Source organism: Pristiophorus japonicus, chromosome 13 (genome assembly GCF_044704955.1).
Source record: "Pristiophorus japonicus isolate sPriJap1 chromosome 13, sPriJap1.hap1, whole genome shotgun sequence".
Classification (NCBI taxonomy): Eukaryota; Metazoa; Chordata; class Chondrichthyes; family Pristiophoridae; genus Pristiophorus; species Pristiophorus japonicus.
In genome coordinates, this window is record NC_091989.1 from 47952366 (window position 1) to 47974202 (window position 21837).

Below are 21837 nucleotides of genomic sequence, written 5' to 3' on the forward strand. Positions count from 1 at the left end.
TCTGGCCCGCATGTGCAGAAAAATTTCTCCTCATCTCAGTTTTAAATGGGCAGCCCCTTAGAGAGGTAGAAAGGTTTAGGCAGGGAGTTCCAAAGCTTGGGGCCTAGGCGACAGAAGGCACAGCCACCAATGGTTGAGCAATTATAATCGGGGATGCTCAGGAGGGCAGAATTACAGGAGCACAGACATTTCGGGGTGTTGTGGGGCTGAAGGAGATTACAGAGATTGGGAGGGGTGAGGCCATGGAGGGATTTGAAAATAAGGATGAGAATTTTGGAATCGAGGCGTTGCTCAACTGGAAGGCAATGTAGCTCAGTGATGGGTGAGTGGGAATTGGTGCGAGTTAGGACACGGCCTGCCAAGTTTTCGACACCTCTCGTTAACGTAGGGTAGAATGTGGGAGGCCAGCCAGGAGTGCGTTGGAATAGAGGTAACAAAGGCATGGATGAGGGCTTCAGCAATGGATGAGCGGAGGCAATATAATGGGGCATAATTTGGTCAAACTTAAGTTCCGCCCGTTTTTCGGCAATTCCCGGGCAGTGCGTGAATTTTTACCGGCCACTACCGCTGGGGCCGATTGGGAGCGAGAGTCATCCCAGTTTTGTCGGCAGGAGCGGGAGTGGCAGGCATTGGGAGGCATCGGTAGGTTCAGGCTTTTCAATTCAGGAAAGATCGGAGATCGTGCACCGCGCATGCGTGAGATTTGAAATTGTTTTTTTTGGTAGTTTTTTTGGACTGATGACCTCACTTTTCCCACGATTGGGGCTGAGGGGTCAGCTGCGCATGTCATAAAATCTCGTGAGCGAATTGCACCTGACAATTGAGTGGGGGGGGGGGGGCAGAGGAGCTGCTGGGGCGGGTTCTTGATGAGGTCAAAGTGAATGGTGTTGGTGTTGCACATGACCTTTGTGTGCTAGAGGTGGATGGGATGCCTAAGTCGGTGGTCTCTAATTCATCATCTGAAGTACAAGACAACATTTCAGTGTTGAGCAGCGGAGGGTGGGGGCGGGGGGAAGTCATTGAGAGAGAGAGGGAAGAGAATCATCAGACATCCACCTTGAAAACCCTTCATGAGTGGTAGAAAAGCTGGCAGGAAGATCAATGCAGGGTGACTCAGAGCTCCCTGGTTTACAGATGATGAGCTGGAAGCACTTGTCTCTCAGGTGGAGCGCCGTTATAGAGACCTCACCTGGGATGGTCGTGGCAAGCCAGCCCGCCCCAATATAAACGCATTTGGCAGGAGATTGGTGTCATACAGGGTCAACAACTTATTTGAACAAAGTAGGTTCAGCGCCCGATTGAAAGCCCGTTCCTGACAGTCCCCCCAAAACCAATCGCAACCCTTACGCAGGAGCACATGTAGCGGCTCCAATAACGTGCTTAAGTTCGGCAGAAAGTTCCCAAAATAGTTCAAGAGTTCCAGAAATGAACTCAACTCCGATGTGTTGCAGGGCCTGGGCGCTCGTCAAATCACCTCCATTTTGGATTCGGTGGGCCGAATCCCATCTGCAACAACTCTTCTGCCCAGGAACTCAACCTCAGGAGCCAAAAATACACATTTAGACTTCTTGAGTCGCAGGCCTACCTGGTCCAGTCGGCGTAGCACCTCCTCCAGGTTGTGGAGGTGTTCCTCGGTGTCACGGCCGGTGATGAGGACGTCGTCCTGAAACACAATTGTTCCAGGAATGGATTTGAGCAGGCTTTCTATGTTTCTTTGAAAAATCGCGGCCGCTGATCGAATGCCAAACGGACACCTGTTGTAAATAAACAGTCCCTTGTGCGTGGTGATGGTGGTCAGTAGTTTAGATTCGTCGGCCAGGTCTTGGGTCATGTAGGCTGAAGTGAGGTCCAACTTGGAGAACAGCTTGCCGCCTGCCAGCATGGCAAAAAGGTCCTCCACTCTCGGGAGCGGGTATTGGTCTTGTAGGGACACCGGTTGATAGTGGCCTTGTAGTCGCCACAGATCCTGACCGAGCCATCCACTTTTAGGACGGGAACGATGGAGCTCGCCCAGTCGCTGAATTCAACGGGCGAGATGATGCCCTCTCTCAGCAACCGGTCCTACTCGCTTTCAATTTTCTCCCACATCACATACGGCACAGCTCTGGCTTTGTGGTGCACTGGTCTGGTGTCTGGGGTGATGCGTATCACTACTTTGGTACCTTTGATCGTACCGACGCCAGGTTGAAATAGTGACTCAAATTGCTGTAGGACCTGTGAGCATGAACTTCGCTCCACAGATGACATGGCGTGCACATCCCCCCATTTCCAGTTCATCTCAGCTAACCAGCTCCTCCCCAACAGTGCGGGACCATTGCCCGGGACAACCCAGAGCGGCAGCCGCTTTACCAATCCATTGTGTGTGACCGCCAACATTGCGCTGCCTAGCACTGGAATGATTTATTTGGTGTACATCCGTAATTGCATCTCAATGCGTTCTAGTTTGGGTCTGCTGGCTTTGACTGGCCACAGCTTTTCGAATTGTTGAACACTCATGAGTGACTGGCTGGCCCCCGTGTCCAGCTCCATGCGTACAGGGATGCCATTTAATAGGGCTTTCATCATCATGGGTGACGTTTTGGTATATGAGCTGTGAATGTTTGCCACATGAACCCGCTGAACTTCAGCGTCCATTGATTTGCCCCAAGCGTCATACTGCCTCGCAGACCCCTCATCTGGTTCATCCGCCTCGTATATTAACCTGGTTACAGGCTTTCTGCACATTCTGGCTAAATGGCCACTGAGGTTACAATTTCTGCAGACGAACTGTTGAAACCTGCAAGTCCTGGCAGCATGTCTGCCCCCACACCTCCAGCATGAACTGAGATTTCCATTGTTGTGAACAAAAGAGCTGTTACAAGGCATTCCTCACTGATTGTCCCTTTGACTGCTCTTGGGCACCCTGTTAGTGGGTGTCAATGGCCCTACCCGGGCCGCATTGTCCACTGGGGGGGGGGCGTAAATGTCCGTTCAGCCTGCCATTGTCTCTGCTGGAGACTTACTCCTGGGTCTATTACTGCCTGGGGCGTCTCGAACTGCCCTTGCCTACCTGCGGGGCTCTGTGTCATGTTTATGATATTGACTCCCTGATCCATCGCCACGTTGGAGGCAGAATTGCGTGTGTATATTATCTTGGTTTCCTCCTCCCCCGCCATAAAAGACTGAGCCATCAACGCCGCCGCTTCCAAGGTCAAGTCCTTGGTCTCAATTAGCTTTCTGAAAATCCCAGCATGACCGATGCCCTGAATAAAGAAATCCCTTAGCATCTCCCCCCTGCAGGCGTCTGTGAACTTACAGAGGCTGGCCAAGCGCCGGAGGTCCGCAACGAAATCCGGTATGCTCTGTCCTTCCCGGCGTCGGTGGGTATAGAATCTGTGTCGGGCCATGTGTACGCTGCTCGCCGGTTTGAGGTGCTCACCGATTCGTTTGCTGAGCTCTTCAAAGGTTTTGTCCGCTGGCTTCTCGGGTGCTAGCAGGTCTTTCATGAGCGCGTAAGTCTTAGGTCCACAGCTGGTCAGCAGATGAGCCCTTCGCTTGTCTGCTGCTGCGTCTCCCAGCCCGTCCTTTGTGACAAAACTCTGCTGGAGCCTCTCAATGAAATCGTCCCAGTCCTCACCAACACAGTACCGTTCATCTTTGCTGCCGGTGGCCATTCTCGTGGGTCGTTGATTCCCGTTTCTCATCGCCAATATAAAGTCCTTACACAATACCACAAATCCACATGAGGCACATTCTATGGACAAGGTCACTCCATGACCTGAACCTTTATTCACAGGCCCAAGAAATTGGTTCTGACGTGTGATGCATCGTCCTATGGGATTGGGTGCGTGTTGCAGCAGGGTAACGCTGAGGGCCAACTACAACCTGTGGCTTATGCCTCCAGGTCGCTCTCTCAAGCAGAACGGGGATATGGGATGGTTGAGAAGGAAGCACTCGCATGTGTCTATGGGGTGAAAAAGATGCATCAGTACCTTTTTGGCAGGAGGTTCGAATTAGAAATGGACCACAAGCCGTTAACATCCCTGCTGTCAGACAGCAAGGCTGTCAATGCCAATGCGTCAGCTCGCATACAGCGATGGGCTCTCACGCTCGCTGCGTATGACTACACCATCCTGCACCGGCCCGGCACCGAAAACTGCGCTGACGCGCTCAGCAGGCTTCCACTGGCCACCACTGAGGGGGCAGCGGAGCAAAGCGCTGAGATGGTCATGGCTGTTGATGCCTTTGACAGCGCAGGCTCCCCCATCACAGCCTGCCAGATCAAAATCTGGACCAACAGAGATCCCCTCCTATCCTTGATTAAGAAATGTGTCCTGACTGGAGATTAGGCGCCCGCACACGGAGCATGCCCCGAGGAGGTCAGAACGTTTCACAGACGGATGGATGAGCTCTCTATCCAAGCCGACTGCTTACTATGGGGCAGCTGGGTAGTCATGCCCCAGAGGGACAGGGAAGCATTCATCAGGGAACTCCACAGCGAGCGCCCAGGCATCGTGCTGATGAAGGCCATTGCCCGGTCACATGTGTGGTGGCCGGGAATTGATTCAGACTTGGAACACTGTGTTCGCAGGTGCCCAGCTAGTTAATGCCCCCAGGGAGGCCCCGCTCAGCCCGTGGCCCTGGCCCACCAGGCCATGGTCACGTATCCACGTAGACTACGCGGGCCCGTTCATGGGAAAAATGTTTCTCACTGTGATTGATGCGTACTCAAAATGGATCGAGTGCATCATTTTGAATTCGTGCACGACATCCACCACTGTGGAGAGTCTGCGCGCGGTCTTTGCGACCCACGGCTTGCCGGACATCCTTGTTAGCGATAATGGCCCATGTTTCACAAGCTACGAATTCCGGGAGTTCGCGTCGGGTAATGGCATTAACCATGTCAGGACAGCACCGTTCAAGCCGGCCTCCAATGGTCAGGTGGAACGTGCAGTCCAAATCATAAAACAAGGCATGCTCTGGACTCAAGGACCCTCCCTTCAATGCCGCCTATCGTGCCTCCTGCTGGCCTATAGGTCCCGACCGCACTCGCTCACGGCGGTCCCGCCCACGGAGCTACTCATGAAACGAACACTCAAAACTCGGCTATCCCTCATTCATCCAGTCCTGTCCGACATTGTTGAGGGCAAGCGCCAGTCCCAAAACGAGTACCATGACCGAAATCCAAGGGGGAGATGTATAGAAATTGATAACCCCGTATTTGTTCCCAATCACGCTTTGGGGCCCAAATGGCTTGAGGGTACGTAATAGACAAAGAGGGGAATAGGGTCATAGTGGTTAAACTTAACAATGGGCAGATATGCCGCAAGCATCTGGACCAAGTAAAAAAAAGGTTCAGCATGGACACTGAGGAACCTGAGTAAGATCATGAGATGGTATTCACACCGCCGCCAGTGAAAGAGCAACAAGAACATTCAGCAGCATGCACAGTCCTTGCGGTCAGCCCGGACAGGCCGGAATCACCACAGGTGACAGACATGCATACCAAGGCTCAACAACCAGAGCCCCAACTGCGGCGCTCCACGAGAGAGCACAGACCACCCGAGAGACTTAACCTATGATCCCAATAAGATGTTGAGGGGAGGTGATGTCATGTATGTAACCTTTATGTAACAACACTGCAATACTGTATATACGTAAGAAATGCACACCTTGACCACAGGGGGTGAACTTGTGGGAGACACTCCTCACCTGGTCATCCAGGTATATAAAGGGAGGTCCCACGCAGGGTCATCACTTCTTGGGCCTGTGAATAAAGGTTCAGGTCATGGAGTGACCTTGTCCATAGAATGTGCCTCATGTGGATTTGTGGTATTGTGTAAGGACTTTACAATTGGGGAGGCCGGGTCCGCAGTGGGCACCATGGTTCGTGATGGAGACTAATGCAGGAAGAGCTGGAATGATGTGGTAGCGGCAGCAAGAGTAAGTAAAGATCTTATTGTTGCACTCCCTTACTACTGAAAAAGTATATATGGCCATTGCGTGTGTGTGAGTGTGTGTGCTGCATCTGCAAACCGGTTAAAGTTTGCAACTTTTATTTCTGCAGAGGAAAAGAACAGCGAACACCTCAAAGCAGTGTGACACGGGAGAGGGCTCACCAGAGGTCATCAAAGTGACTTACATCGAGGAGCATGTCTTGGTGTTCGTGGGCGACCACCCCCGTGCCACCACAATTGGTGGGGCCGAACCCATGCTACAGCATGGCAAGTTGATCATAATCTCTGATCTGTGTTACGCTCATGTCATGCAAGGTCATGTAATGTGATGTAAAATGCATTTTAATGTAGTGTGTGTCGGCCATTTGGGGTGTGGTAATGTAACCATGGTAGTCCTTGAAATAAGCCTGCGATAAGTCACGGTACTCATGCCAGCAAATTGGGACTCGAATACTGCATCGGCGGTACAGAACCAGGAGCCACGTCATACGGGAAAAAGCTGCATGCAAGTCCGCGGGCAATCGGGGTGAGCATTGTCCATACCTACACATCCTTAATGTTATGTCTATAGTGTACTTATGAATGATTCCACAAGACAATGTGTTGTACTTGATTCTTAGTGACCTTGGTCCTTTATTCCAAACTCCAGAGTGCTGTGCAAGCATGGTTTGCAGCCTTTTATACAGGGCTCTGCCACCAGAGCAGGAAACCCCTGGTCTCCAACAGTTGTACCCTCTAGTGGTGCCAGCATGTATGCACACGGTGTGAACCTTATTGACAGTACATCAGGTAAACAAGTTTCCATCTTATACAATTACACAGTGACTACAAATAGAGTACATCCATAGTCAGCATATACAACATCACTCTCCCCCAAGTCCTTTGTGCCAATTACCTTTGCACTATGTGCTCTGGCTTAGCTCTCCCCAGACTTAAGTGCCAATAGCCTTTGCACCTTGGCTGTGCTTTGGCTTGGCCCTCTCCCTGTTAACCCCCAAGTCCTTTTGCCACAACGTTGGGTAGTGGTCATCAGATTGGAGGGTTTGATGATGCGGTGGAGGTTCCAGTGGGTTCTGTGTGATCCATGTGTGTGTCCATGGCTACATACATCCATTTGCCCCCCCTCCCCCCCACAGCGAGACCATGCAGCTGGCCCTTTACATTAACATACAGGATCAGATACAGTGCAAGTACAAAGAATGAAGAAAAAAAAAATGTTTTTTTATAGTTTGTATCGTGGCACCTAGGTTCAGTGACTTACATTCGTTACGTTTTATAGTCGTGCGCCAGGATTGGGTAGGTTGCATTCATGGTTTGGTCATGGTCAGTACTGAAGTAGCAGTACAGGTATGCGGGAACGCTAGTTCCAGAGCAACCGGATGGGGTCCTAGTTGTCTGATGGTGGCGCTGCGCCCCCTTGCTAGCAGGGTGGGCTTGGTTCGTTCACCGAGCCAGGACTCAGGGCTTTTGCCGTTGCCTAGTGGTGAGCAGAGCCACAGGTGTGTGTGGCCTCCCTGTCCTCCTTTGAGGGCTGCAGAGTCTTCTGCCTGCTCGCTCACAGTGTTGGGAACCTGGCTGTTCCAGATCCCGTTTGGGGACCTCGTTGGTTCTGACCTTTCGCTCCCGAACATGGCTGAGGTAGCGACTGGGTCCGGGGACTGCGCTGTCTCCACCCAGGTGGTGGGCAACGGCAGCCGACTGCGTGTATTGGTGCCGTTTTTGTTTCCAGGTCCGTGGCGAATGGTGCCATCGGGTGCCTGGGGCAGGGTATCAGGATCAGTGCCCCTACCCTCCCGAATTCGCTGGCTTGCTGCTCTTGGGGACATTCCCAACTTCATGCAACAACATTTGGTTCTTTACATTAGGACTGATACCGATATCTCGCAACAACATTTTGCTCTTTATATTAGGACTGGTACCGACATCTCGCAACAACATTCTGTCTTTACAGTGCCGACATCTCACAATAACATTCTGTTCACAATCTTAATCGGTTCATTACAGTGATTGCCATGCATACAATGTCTCTTTAAGTTCAGTTGGTTGCAGATCTCCTTTAAGAGAACCCTGCTGGCTTTACTCCAATCAGATCCTTTGTTGGACCCCACGTGTTGGTCCCTCAGCATTGCGCCTCGTGATGTTGCCGCAGCCATCTTTCTTTTCAGCCACGCTGCTCCTCGCTGCAGCAGGAACGCCATCTTGCCTCGGTCCTCAAGGTCGACTGCCTTGAGCCTTCTCTCCTACGATTCTGCCACAAACGCTGGAAGGGTACCTGTGAATTCGGTCTTCCTCCCCAGGAGTCCTGCCACTGGAGCCAGGAAGTTATTTTTAGATCGTTTCGGTCGGATCATTGCCACGCAGTAGTGATGGATGGTCTGTGCCTCAGGTGCTGCGCTGGTCTGTTCTCCGGTGCCTGGCGCAAGCGAAGGTGAGGTTTTGCTCTGCCTCTGAGCATGGGGGACATCGACTGCTGGAGTGAAGAGGTCTTCCCATTTCCACTGGATTGTCCCCATCCGCCTTCTTCCGAGTAGCGTTGGGCCATCGCCTGTAACAATTCACAGAGGTAACTTATGCACCACGCCATTATGGATTACACTTACATCTGCACTACCAAGGACTGGAATCAGCTCCTTGGTGTAGGTACACAGCTTTTCCTGTACTGGAACCAGCTCGGGTTGTTTTTTGTTCCACAGCCTCTCGAAGGCATCCTGGCTCATCACTGACTGGCTCGCTCCCATGTCCATTTCCATGAAGACTGGACCGCCGTTTATCTCGACTTCCATCTTCGCTGTAGATGGTGCAGGTATATACTCCATACACTTCTTCTTGGGACTGAGCTGCCTCTCTGGCCAAATCATCATACTCCCCGCTGGATTCAAAGTCATCTATCGACTCCTCTGCTAGATGGTGAGTCGTATTTGTTTTACACATGCGCTGGAGGTGGCCCTTCCTGTTACAGGCTTTGCATATGTACTCCGCAAACCGACACTGGTGAGCCCTATATTTTCCTCCGCAATGCCAGCATGGTGCTATTCAATTAGCACCCCTTGGCGGACTCTGAGTTCTGGAACCCTGAGGTCTGTGCTCCCTGCCCTGGGCAGAGCCACGTTCTACAGTCTTGCCAAGAAATGCACCATTCTGTGTACAGTACTTTCCGGATTTGAGTCCACAGGCTGAATGATTTGCTTGGTGCTGCAGGTCGAGGTCATGAATGCCTGACTGATACCGATGGCTTTCTGCAGGTTGACTGTGGAGTCAGCAGGTAGTAGCTTGTGAAGGAGGCCCTTGTGGGTAATTCCTATAACAAAGATGTCTCGCAATGTTTCGTTGCGGTGCGTGTCAAAATCACATGGTGCCGCAAGTCTCCTGAGGTCGGCAGCATATTTTGCAATCTCCTGGCCCTCAGGTCTGCAGTGCGTGTAGAATCTGTGCCCTGGCCGTGAGGATGCTCTCCTTTGGTTTAAGTTGGTCGCGAATTAGTTCAGTCAGCTCATCATATGTCTTATCCTTGGCCTTTACGGGTGCCAGCAAGTCCCTGATGAGGTGGTAGACCTTGGACCCACAACTGGTCAGCAGTATTGCCTTGCGCTTCTCCACCAATGTATCCGTCTCCCCTGCCAGGTCGTTTGCCACAAAATATTGCTCGAGCCTTTCCGTGAAGGCATCCCAATCATTACCCCCTGCAAAGTCTTTTAGTGTGCCAAAGGTAGCCATGATCGTGTGAAATTCATCCTCGTCGCCAGTTGTTATGTCTATAGTGTACTTATGAATGACTCCACAAGGCAATGTGTTGTACTTGAACTGTAGTATCCTTGGTCCTTTATTCCAAACTCCAGAGTGCTGTGCAAGCATGGTGTGCAGCCTTTTATACAGGGCCCTGTCACCAGGACAGGAAACCCCCGGTCTCCACCAGTTACACCCTCTAGTAGTGCCAACATGTATGTACATGGTGTGAACCTTATTGAAAGTACATCAGGTAAACAAGTCTCCATCTTATACAATCTCACAGTGACTACACATAGAGCACATCCATAGTCAGCATATACAACACTTAAGACCACTTAGCTGTGTGAAGGGACGTTGTATGTCCCAGACAAACCATTTGGGTTTAGTCTGGGAAGATTCTTTTCTTGTGCACTGTATATTATGTGTTAGGCCGTGGTAACTTGACACGGCAGAGGCTTGTTGGACAAGCCAGAGTTGTACTTTTGTACTGTATTACACCCCTGTGTACTGTTTTACTAGTGGTGCGGTTGAACTTTATTAAACACTATATGGTTGAGCCCGAAAAACGTTGTCCATGCCAGATCTGTCCATTGTAATACCTATCGTCCAGAACTTGTAGTCGGAGGTGTTTCGGTACACCCGAGCAAACCACTTACACTCTTGACATGTGTGCCACCTATGCGCCCAACATCGGTATTGGGGTCTGAGTTTTTGGGCTTCAACTCGGAGGAAGCGGGACCAAGCGTTGTGAAGCGCTGCACCTGTGTCGTTAAAGCCACCTCCATCCAGGTTGATGCAGCAAGGAGACGATGATGCAAGATAGGTGGAAGCAATGCAGGAAATGAATCAATGTCAAGGACAAGTGTCGATCTAGGTTGAGACCTCCTCCAGTCCATGGCTGGGATAGCTGCCAACATCGCCATGTTTGCAGAGCAGCATACAAACAATATGTCACTGCTGATCACTGCAGTGCAGTGAACCGTCGACTCTGTCGATGCCATGCGGGAACCCCATGCCATATCAACCAGGCTGACAGAACCGGAGGATCCGGAGATGCTAGCATTTTCCATCTCACCGCCTCCATTCTCTCCCCAACGAACACAACAGCAGCGCTCCTGGTGTGCACTCCAGCACAATGTGCTGGTACCGACACAGTGAGGGGCAGGGTGCATGTCGGCGTGGGGATGGCCAACCCATCAAGAGGAGAATGGGGCTCACTTGGAGGTGGGGTGGGGGGTGGAAGAGAGGTGGTGGGAGTGGGTAGAGGGTTGTGTGTTGGTGATGTTTGTATATATTGTCCATGTTATTGTTGTTGGTGGTGTTTAAGATGTTGCCTTTTGATGCTAAATGTACTGTTTTTTAAAAAAATACTGTTAAATATTTTGCTTGACATGTTTGAATATTCTGTCACTTTTGAACGCTGTACAATTCAATACAGACACATTTTTTACCACTCTTGGTCGGTGTCTAACTTTTAGATAATGAGGGTTATGTGCTGAGCAACATACAAATGTCCTTTAAATGTAGTGCCGTGTGATAACAATTTTGCCCTACAGTTATGATGCGACTTTTTAATGGGTCCTGACATTACGTCATTTAGCTAAGCAAGTAAGGGACACCAATCCAGGACGGGTGATTTTGAATGACGGATAGTTCTGAAACGTGGAGGCCAGACATTATGTTTGCCATTTGAGTGTACAGTTTTTGAGCTAACAGATCGCCGAACCCCACCCCTAACATTACATGTTACTCAATCAAATTATTATAGTTAGATACACAGGTGCAGCGTCCAGAATCTGGAGTTCCGGAATCCGGAATGTTCCAGAATCCAGACTCCGGACCGATCGGTGGCAGGGTTGTCCGGAATCCGTAAAATGTTCCGGAATTCGGACCTGACGACCCTGCCGATCTCGGGGCCCCGCTGCTGCCCGACCTCGGGCCTCGCCTCCGCTCTTCTTGCCCCACCGTTGCTGCCCTTATCTCGAGGCATCCTCGCCAACCCACCTGACAACCTCCTTGGCAGGGCCGGCCTGCCCGAACACCTCCTCGGCGGGGCCCGCCCGACAACCTTCTCGGCGGGGTCCAGCCCTGTCATGTATTTCATCATCTTGCAATGACAATAGTTATGTAACTGTATCTCATGCACATTGTACCTGTGTCCTAGAAATGCACACCCTGACCACAGGGGGTGAGCTTGCGGGAGACACTCCTCACCTGGGTATCCAGGTATAAAAGGAGAGGTCCCACCCAGGGTCAGCACTCTTTGGCCCTGGGAATAAAGTGAAGGTCACAGAGTGACCGTGTCTGATATATACATGCCTCGTGTGAGTTTGTAACAAGGTGCAGAGACACTACATCTGCCGACGAGAAACGGGAATCACTGAATCACGAGGATGACCACCGGTGGCACACAGGAACGCTACTGTGTGGGTGAGGACTGGGACGACTTTGTGGAAAGACTCCAGCAGAGCTTTGTCACAAAGGACTGGCTGGAAGAGGCAGCGGCTGACAAGCGGAGGGCGCATCTACTGATCAGCAGTGGTCCACAGATGAAAGACCTGTTCGCACCCCAAAAGCCAGCGGACAAGTCCTTCGAAGAGCTCAGCCAGCTGATCAGTGAGCATCTCAAGCCGGCAAGTAGTGTACACATGGCCCGGCACCGGTTCTATTCTCACCGGCGTCGGGAGGGTCAAAACGTCTCGGACTTCGTGGCGGAACTGCGGCGTTTGGTCAGTCTCTGTAAGTTCTCTGATGCCTGCAGGGGAGAGATATTAAGGGACTTTTTCATCGAGGGCATTAATCATGCTGGCATTATAAAGACCAAGGACCTGACTTTAGAAGGGGCGGCTTTGATAGCTCAGACCTTCATAGCAAGGGAAGAGGAGACCAAGCTAATTTATGCATGCAGCTCTGGTTTTAACATTGCGATGAACCAGGGAGTTAATGTAAAAGTGATACAGAACCCCCCAGGCAGGCAAGGGCAATTCGACACCGCCCAGGCAGGCAGGCAAGGACAATTCGACACCACCCAGGCAGCAACAAGCTCCAGGGTGGGCCCGCAACAGGGACAATGGAAAGGGGTTCGGCAATTCACGCCATCACGAGGAGCAATGCATTCCGTAATGGCACCATTAACACCCTCCAACAGAGTGCTTAGAGACAGCCAAACGAGCTATCAGAGAGGAATGCCTGGGAATAGTCCCTTTGTTAACAGCAATCTCAGCTCATGCTGGAGGTGTGGGGGTAGACACACTGCCAAAAGCTGCAGGTTCCAGCTTTATACTTGTAGGATTTGTAAAGTCAGTGGACACTTGGCCAGGATGTGCAAAAAGGCAGTAGCGAGGCTAGTCTGCGAGACACAGGAACCAGACGAGGGGTCTGCAATGCAGGATGAGGCCTGGGGAACAACCATGGATGCTGAAGTTCAGAGAGTTCATGTGGCTGACGTCCACAGCTCATACACTAAAACGCCACCCATGATGATGAAAGTCTTACTGAATGGCATCCCGGTGCACATGGAGCTGGATATGGGAGCTAGCCAGTCACTCATGAGCGCCCAACAGTTTGAGAGACTATGGCCACACAGAGCTAGCAGGCCCAAACTGGAACGCATTGAGACGCAGCTACATACGTACACCAAAGAGATCATCCCAGTGCTAGGCAGTGCAAACTTGGTGGTAACGCATAATGGATTACAGAACCGGCTGCCACTCTGGATTGTTCCGGGAAATGGCCCCACGCTTTTGGGGAGGAGTTGGCTAGCTGAGATGAATTGGAAATGGGGGGGATGTGCACGCCATTTCATCCGTGGAGCGAAGTTCATGCTTGCAGGTCTTGCAAAAATTCGAGTCACTGTTTCAACCCGGTGTCAGTACATTCAAGGGCACTAAAGTAGTGATACGCATCACTCCGGACGCCAGACCAGTGCACCACAAAGCCAAAGCGGTGCTGTACATGATGCATGAGAAAATTGAAAGTGAACTGGACAGGCTGCTCAGAGAGGGCATAATTTTGGCCATTGAATTCAGTGACTGGGCAAGTCCCATTGTTCCCATCCTCAAAGCAGATGGCTCGGTTAGGATTTGTGGTGACTACAAAGCCACCATTGGTCGCTGCAAGACCAATACCCGCTTCCGAGAGCGGAGGAACTCTTTGCCACACTGGCAGGTGGAAAGCTGTTCACGAAGCTGGACCTCACTTCGGCCTACATGACTCAGGAACTGGTGGAAAATTCCAAGCTTCTGACCACCATCACGACGCACAAAGGATTATTTGTCTTCAACAGGTGTCCGTTTGGCATTCGTTCGGCAGCAGCTATCTTTCAGCGAAACATGGAAAGCTTGCTCAAGTCCATCCCTGGAACGATCGTATTCTAAGACAACATCCTTATAACAGGTCGAGACACCGAGGAACACCTCCGCAACCTGGAGGAGGTGCTACGCCGATTGGATCGGGTAGGCTTGCGGCTGAAAAAGGCCAAGTGCGTGTTTTTGGCCCCAGAGGTCAAGTTCCTGGGCAGGAGGGTTGCCGCAGATGGGATCCGGCGCACTGAATCAAAAACTAAGGCGATTCGCCGGGAGCCCAGGCCCAGCAACTCGTCGGAGTTGCGGTCATTCCTGGGACTTTTGAACTATTTTGGGAACTTTCTGCTGAACTTAAGCACATTGTTGGAGCCGTTACACATGCTCCTCCGTAAAGGTTGTGAATAGTTTTGGGGGGATTGTCAAGAACAGGCTTTCAATAAGGCTAGGAATCTGCAGTGTTCCGACAAACTGTTGACTTTGTATGACCCCTATAAAAAACTGGTTTTAACATGCGACGAGTCATCCTACGGGGTTGGGTGTGTGTTGCAGCAGGGTAACGATGATGGCCGACTCCAACCGGTGGCTTACGCCTCCAGGTCGCTCTCCCAGGCAGAGCGTGGATACGGCATGGTCGAGAAGGAGGTACTCGCGTGTGTGTACGGTGTGAAAAAGATGCACCAGTATCTTTTCGGTGGACAGTTCGAGCTAGAGACAGACCACAAGCCGTTAACATCCTTGTTGTCCGACAGCAAGGCTGTCAACGCTAATGCGTTAGCTCGCATACAGCGATGGGCCCTCACGCTGGCTGCGTATGACTACACCATATGGCACCGGCCAGGCACCGAAAATTGCGCTGACGCACTCAGCAGACTCCCACTGGCCACCACCGAGGGGGCGTCAGAGCAGAGCGCCGAGATGGTCATGGCCGTTGAGGCTTTTGACACTGCGGGCTCCCCCATCACAGCCCGACAGATCAAACTCTGGACCAACAGGGACCCCCTCCTATCCATGATAAAGAAATGTGTCCTGACTGGGAACTGGGCACCCGCACACAGGGCATGCCCCGAGGAAGTCAGGCTGTTTCAGAGATGGGTGGATGAACTCTCCATCCAAGCCGACTGCCTGTTATGGGGCAGCCGGGTAGTCATGCCCCAGAAAGGAAGGGAAGCGTTCATCAGGGAACTCCACAGTGAGCACCCTGGCATCGTGTTAATGAAGGCCATTGCCCGATCACATGTATGGTGGCCGGGGATTGACTCAGACCTGGAACACTGGGTTCGCAGGTGCACGACGTGTGCCCAGCTGGGCAATGCCCCCAGGGAGACCCCACTCAACCCGTGGCCCTGGCCCACCAGGCCATGGTCACGTATTCATGTAGACTATGTGGGCCCGTTCATGGGAAAAATGTTCCTGATTGTTGTCGATGCATACTCGAAGTGGAGCGAGTGCATCATATTGAACTCGTGCACGACATCCATCACTGTGGAGAGTCTGCGTACGGTTTTCGCGACCCACGGCTTGCCGGACATCCTGGTCAGCGACAATGGCCCGTGTTTTACCAGCCATGAATTCCAGGAGTTTATGTCGGGCAATGGGATCAAGCATGTCTGGACAGCGCTGTTCAAGCCGGCTTCCAATGGCCAGACAGAACGGGCGGTCCAAATCATAAAGCAGGGCATGCTACGCATCCAAGGACCCTCCCTTCAGTACCGCCTATCGCGCCTCCTGCTGGCCTACAGGTCCCGGCCGCACTCGCTCACGGGAGTCCAGTGGAACTCCTCATGAAACGCACGCTCAAGATGCGGCTGTCCCTCATTCACCCAGCCCTGGCAGACATTGTTGAGGGCAAGCGCCAGTCCCAAATCGAGCTCCATGATCGAGGCTCAAGGGGGAGGTGTATAGAAATAGATGACCCCGTATTTGTTCTTAACCATGCTTTGGGACCCAAATGGCTTGAGGGCACCGTAATTGGCAAAGAAGGAAACAGGGTCACGGTGGTCAGACTAAACAATGGGCAGATATGCCGCAAACACTTGGACCAAGACAAGGTTCAGCACAGACACGGAGGAACCGTAAGAAGAGCATGATGAGATAGCACCCACACCACTGCCAGCGTACGAGCAACAATGACAGCCCTCAGCATGCACAGTCCCTGCGGCCAACCCGGACAGGCCGGAATCACCTCAAGTGACAGAGACACATGCTGAGGCTCAGCCACCAGAGCCACAACTGCGGCGCTCCACGAGAGAGCGTCGACCACCCGATAGACTTAACCTTTGAAAGTAAAAGACTTAAGGGGGGAGGTCATGTCATGTATTTCACCATCCTGCAATGATAATAGTTATGTAACTGTAACTCATGCACACTGTACCTGTACCCTAGAAATGCACACCCTGACCACAGGGGGTGAGCTTGCGGGAGACACTCCTCACCTGGGTTTCCAGGTATAAAAGGGGAGGTCCCACCCAGGGTCAGCACTCTTTGGTCCTGGGAATAAAGTGAAGGTCACAAAGTGACCGTGTCGGATATATACATGCCTCGTGTGAGTTTGTAACAAGGTGCAGAGACACTACAAGCCCGATGCAAACACCTCCTCGACGGGCCCCGGTGGCCCTCCCGACAACATCCTTGGCGGGACTGGCTCCACGACGATCTCCTCGGCGGAGACCTGCCCGACGACCTCCTCGGCGGGCCCCGGACAGCCCAAACAGCTCCTCGGCAGGTACCCGCCCCCCCCCACTTCTGACTTTCCAAAATCCGGAAATACCCGAACCTGGGCTCGGTTGTTTCTGGATTCGTGACTTCAGAAAGATGTTCCAAAGTCCGTAAAAACGCGGAATCCAGAATGGCCTCGGTCCCAAGGGTTCCGGATTCGGGACGCTGCACCTGTATATATATATATATATATATATTTACAACTTCTGTATTTGAGCAAATGTTCTTGTCAAGATCTCATCCTGGCACCTAAGAGAAAGTTACAGGATTTTATTATTGACTATATACTTTCACATGAGCTCATTACCTCTAGAGACTCACTGGGTGTGACTAGATCTCTTTTGTATGCAGTTGTGTCAAAACCCTTATACCACAAGTCCATGCAGCCTTTACTGTAATTGGGAGCTCATGTCCGCTTTCTACCCTACACATGCCCTTCAACGGAGCATTTTAACTTCAATCTTTTTCTGAGGGAAAAATATTGCTGCAGCGATTTAAATCTGACCTGGGATCTAATGTCCTGGACGGATTAGCGCCATTGTCCGTACCATCCGCTCAAGATCCAGATAAGATCGCCTTTTTCACAACTGTCCTTCTGGCGGGCGGTAACAAGATCTTACAGGATATCCTAAGGATGAAACTTGTGTGTTTGCCGATTTTTCCATGGGCAGGCAGTATGGACTACTACCACCGGCGGTACTTCTCCGATGAAGTTCCCGCCGGGCGGTAGTTGGGCGGTAGCTCGGCGGTTGTGGGCGGTAGTTTGATGAAACTCGGGCCCAATATCACTAATACAATATTACTGCTATATATATATGTTAAAATACTAAAACTCACGTGAGACATCCTTTCAGGAAGTCTAGGAAAAGGTTATCAGTTGTTTTTAGTACACTGGCAAGCTCCTTGGAATTTGGACGCCTCTTCTTCCCTTTACTGTTTGTGATGTTTCTAGGGAATCCTTTAGAATCTTCAAGAGAAAAATACTTGTAAACTAAAATAAGATGTTTGAAATTTAAAGATAAGCAGTGAGAGCATCGTTAAAAACTAGCCACAAACAATCCTAAAGTCTTCATAGTACGTGCATTATAGTACAACTTGCATTATAGCAATCATTAGATATAGCAAACCACCTATTAAATTGAATCACAAGTTACATATTTTAATCCTACTTGTCAATTCAGTTATAAGAAAACACACACGCGCATAATATTAGTGATGCATGTTAAAACAACACGATGTAAATGCTGCTATAAAATATGCTTGAAAAAGGAGTTGAAGAAAATTTACAGCACAGCAGAAAGTTCACCAACAGGCTTATTTTCCAAAATTGCGTGCAGTATCATAAACGCCATCTCCTATTACAATACTGTCTGGAGGTCAGTAACAGAATAAATGTACCCCCATTATATCTACACTTTTAAGCTCAGTTCTCTCTCATTGTTATTGCTGGGGAGGGAGGAAGACTAAGTTTACCATGTTGCAGGAAAGCCAGACCATGTTTTGTTGGATATGAGACATCAACCTGGATAGTCTGCTCTTTATTTCAATAAATGTCAGGTGTTCAAATGGAGTGAGGATGCGTAAGGGCACATACCAGCCAACGGAAATAATGACAATAATTTTCCAGTAGAAGTTGCATCAATGGGAGAAAGTATGCACCCATATCTGGCCTTGACCACTCCTGGCAAAATTGCTGTTCATTTCGGAAGCTTTTTTCATAGATGTTTTCACCATTTAGAAGCTCAGCACTGCAGAATTAACATTCGTCTTACTGTCGACTTGGCAGTTTTTCTCCTGGAACCAGTTACCCCAGTTACCAAGACTTTTCCTTTGGGAATATGTTATTATGAAGACAAGGGCCCAGTTATTTTGGAGGGAGGGAATGAGGATACAGAGCGCAATCAATTGCCTGCTGCAAGAGACATTTATAGCAATTTTACTTAAAATGCTTTCTAATGGCAACATCTGCTCATAGCATTAACATTCCTGCCCCGTCTTCCTATTCCCACCCTAGAAATGTGTTCATCCATACACACGACAAACACACTCCAAAGTTACATGTCTCCCAATCATACCACCAACCGAACCATTTACACACCTAAATAAAACCAATGTCTGAAGACTTAACTATCCTGATCAAGTATTTTTTATTTTTCACCCATGTTGTGCCCTTGCAATCCTAATCCAGGCTTCTCCGTGGTATACCCTTAGTAAGCAGAAGTGTGTGAGGTTTGTTCACTGCTGCATTCCTCCATGAGACCTTTGAGACTGAGCTTGTGGAAGGTGGGAAAGAGAGAGGACTGGGTCTTCCTCAACTGCTTGTTGCTGCAGGATATCTAAGAGAGGACCAAAAGAGGAGGTGAATAGCTGGGCAACACTATACCTTTATGACTTTCACTACAAGGAATGCCATGCTAATTGGCTAACAGATTTGGATGCTTCAGTAGCATAAGAAAGGACATGATGAATGTAATGACCAACCTGCAGCTGGCATCTGCCCTCCTACTTCCACATCGCCTACTGCTTCCCCTGTACATCTGCCCAATAGTTGTAGGATATCTTCATGAAGGTAAAAGGATAGATATTGGAGAGAGTCTATCAACTGTGGCTTTGAGGTGTCATTGAATATTATTCAAAGATTTCTCCTTTAATAAAAAAAATCCAATGACATCTAATCCCATTCTACTGTCAGAAAGCAAACCATTATGAGGATGGTAATAGGCGCATGCAACAAACAAGTGCTTAATCCAGTAAGGCTTTTGGGGTATCAAATCATGTTAGGAGTTGATTGAAGAAACAGTTGAAGGTACATGGCATGAAGAGCCTTGCAGTGCCTCCAGTACATTACGGATAATCTAGTGAGCACTTCAAAACAGTGATGGGAAAGCGGTTGTATGGGAACGCATGTTACAATGCAGTCTTAGCGGGTCCTCCTCTGACCTTAGTGAGGTCATTACATTGTTTCTTGTACTGGAGTGCTGTGTGGGAAGTCATAGTTGCGCCAGTGACAAGCAGGTAATCTCCCTCCATTGCAACTGCACTGCCTTTTCGGTTGGTCTCTTGCAGTTAATTAAGTGCTCTTTCATCTCACAATTCTTCTACCGAGGAGTCTGAGTTCATAGGGGCTCTGACCAGAAGAGGGTCAATGAGGCAGTGGAAGTCCCGTTCCACCACCAACAGTGCATTCTTTTATATGTCAAAAACCATCACTGTCTTGTTTTTGGGTGCATGGCCCAATCAAAATACCATGCATAGGCGTTTTTTCCCATTTAAGAGCTGGTGAGCCGACTATTGGTAAAAGAAATGGTACTGGAGAAATTAATGGGAATGAAAGCCAATAAATCCCCTGGACCTGATGGCCTACATACTAGCGTTTTGAAAGAGCTGGTTGTACAAATAGTGGTTGCATTGGTTGTGGATTGAGGATTGATTAACGCAGAGAGTAGGAATAAATGGGTCATTTTCGGGTTGGCAGGTTGTAACTAGTGGGGCACCGCAAGGATCAGTGCTTGGGCCTCAGCTATTCACAATATATATCAATGATTTGTATTGAGGGGACAAAATGCAATATATCCAAGTTTGCTGATGATACAAAGCTAGATGGGAATGTTAGTGATGAGGAGGAAGCAAAGAGGTTTCAAGGGGATATAGACAGGCTAAGTGAGTGGGCAAGAATATGGCAAATGGAATATAATGTGGATAAATGTGAAGTTATCCACTTTAGTAGGAAAAATAGAAAAGCAGAGTATTTTTTAAATGGTAAGAGATTATGAAATGTTAGTGTTCAGAGGGATCTGGGTGTCATTATACATGAATCACTGAAAGTTAACATGCAGGTACAGCAAGCAATTAAGAAAGCAAATGATATGTTGGCCTTTATAACAAGAGCATTCGAGTATAAGAGTAAAACATCTTACTACAATTATATAGGGCCCTGGTGAGACCACACCTGGAGTATTATGTATAGTTTTGGTTTCCTTACCTAAGGAAGGATATATTTGCCATAGAGGGAGTGCAACGAAGGTTCACCAGACTAATTCCTGGGATGGGGGGATTGTCCTATGAGGAGCGATTGAGTAGACTAGGCCTATATTCTCTAGTGTTTAGAAGAATGAGAGGTGATCTCATTGAAACATACAACATTCTTACAGGGCTTGACAAGGTAGATGCAGGAAGGATGTTTCCCCTGGCTGGAGAGTATAGAACCAGGGGTCACTAACTCAGAATAAGGGGTTGATCATTTAGGACTGAGATAAGGAGAAATTTCTTCACTCAGAGGGTTGTGAATCTTTGGAATTCTCTATCCCAGATGGTTGTGGCAGCTCAGTCGTTGAGTACATTCAAAACAGAGATCGATAGATTTTTGGATATTAAGGAATCAAGGGATATGGGGATAGTGCCAGCAAGTTGAGGTAGAAGATCAGCCATGATCTCACTGAAGGGCGGAGCAAGCTCAAGGGGCCAAATGGCCTACTCCTGCTCCTATTTTTTATGTTCTTATTTTCTGACCTTGACAACTCGTGTGAGATCATTAAACTTCTTCCTTCACTGCATCTGGGTCCTTGGGCATTGACCTCCGCTGCTATCTCTTGCCACTGTCTTCTGAGCGTGTATCTGGATGCCTCCGGTCCCCCTGAGAATGCAGGACATTGCTCCTTCTTTCCACCTCTTCCACCAAGACGTCCAAGTGCAGCATCCGAAAACCTTGGAGCATGATCTCTTCCATGGTCAGCTTTTGTTAATTCTTCCACAGCACAATATTCAGAATGATCTCAGCACCACCGCCAGCCACAATGCACCTCCACTTTAAGAGGTGCAGGCTAGCTTTAAGTAGTGCTAGGTACTAACAATATTGGGGACCCTGCTGATGCATGCAACCAATGAACAGCATGGGGAGCACTGGCTGCACGCAGAAATCATGGAAATGTGTGGGTAACATGAAGTTGGCATCCTGCCTGCAGTGCAATGGGCGCAGGTTAATCGCGGGGTTATCCAATTTAAACCCCAGAGTGCGTTTCATGTTATAGCGAAGGCTAGTACAACAGGAATAATGTTATGAAAACATAATCCTGGTAGAAAGTTGTAGGAAGTACCTGTCTGCATTTCTGATATGCACTGCTGACAGGCGAGACTCCCCAATTAAAGTGCAATTCTAT

The 21837-nt window shown here is 49.7% G+C and overlaps 1 protein-coding gene across 2 annotated transcripts in view; it reads right to left on the reverse strand.

Moving 5' to 3' along the window:
* The window catches only part of dyrk4 (dual-specificity tyrosine-(Y)-phosphorylation regulated kinase 4), a 183286-nt gene that overhangs the window by 12883 nt on the left and 148566 nt on the right, over window positions 1–21837 (reverse strand). For both annotated transcript variants that reach the window (XM_070896649.1, XM_070896650.1), the window contains one exon: window positions 17519–17648. In XM_070896649.1, coding sequence (XP_070752750.1) covers window positions 17519–17648 — 130 coding nt within the window. The remainder of the gene's footprint in view (window positions 1–17518; window positions 17649–21837) is intronic.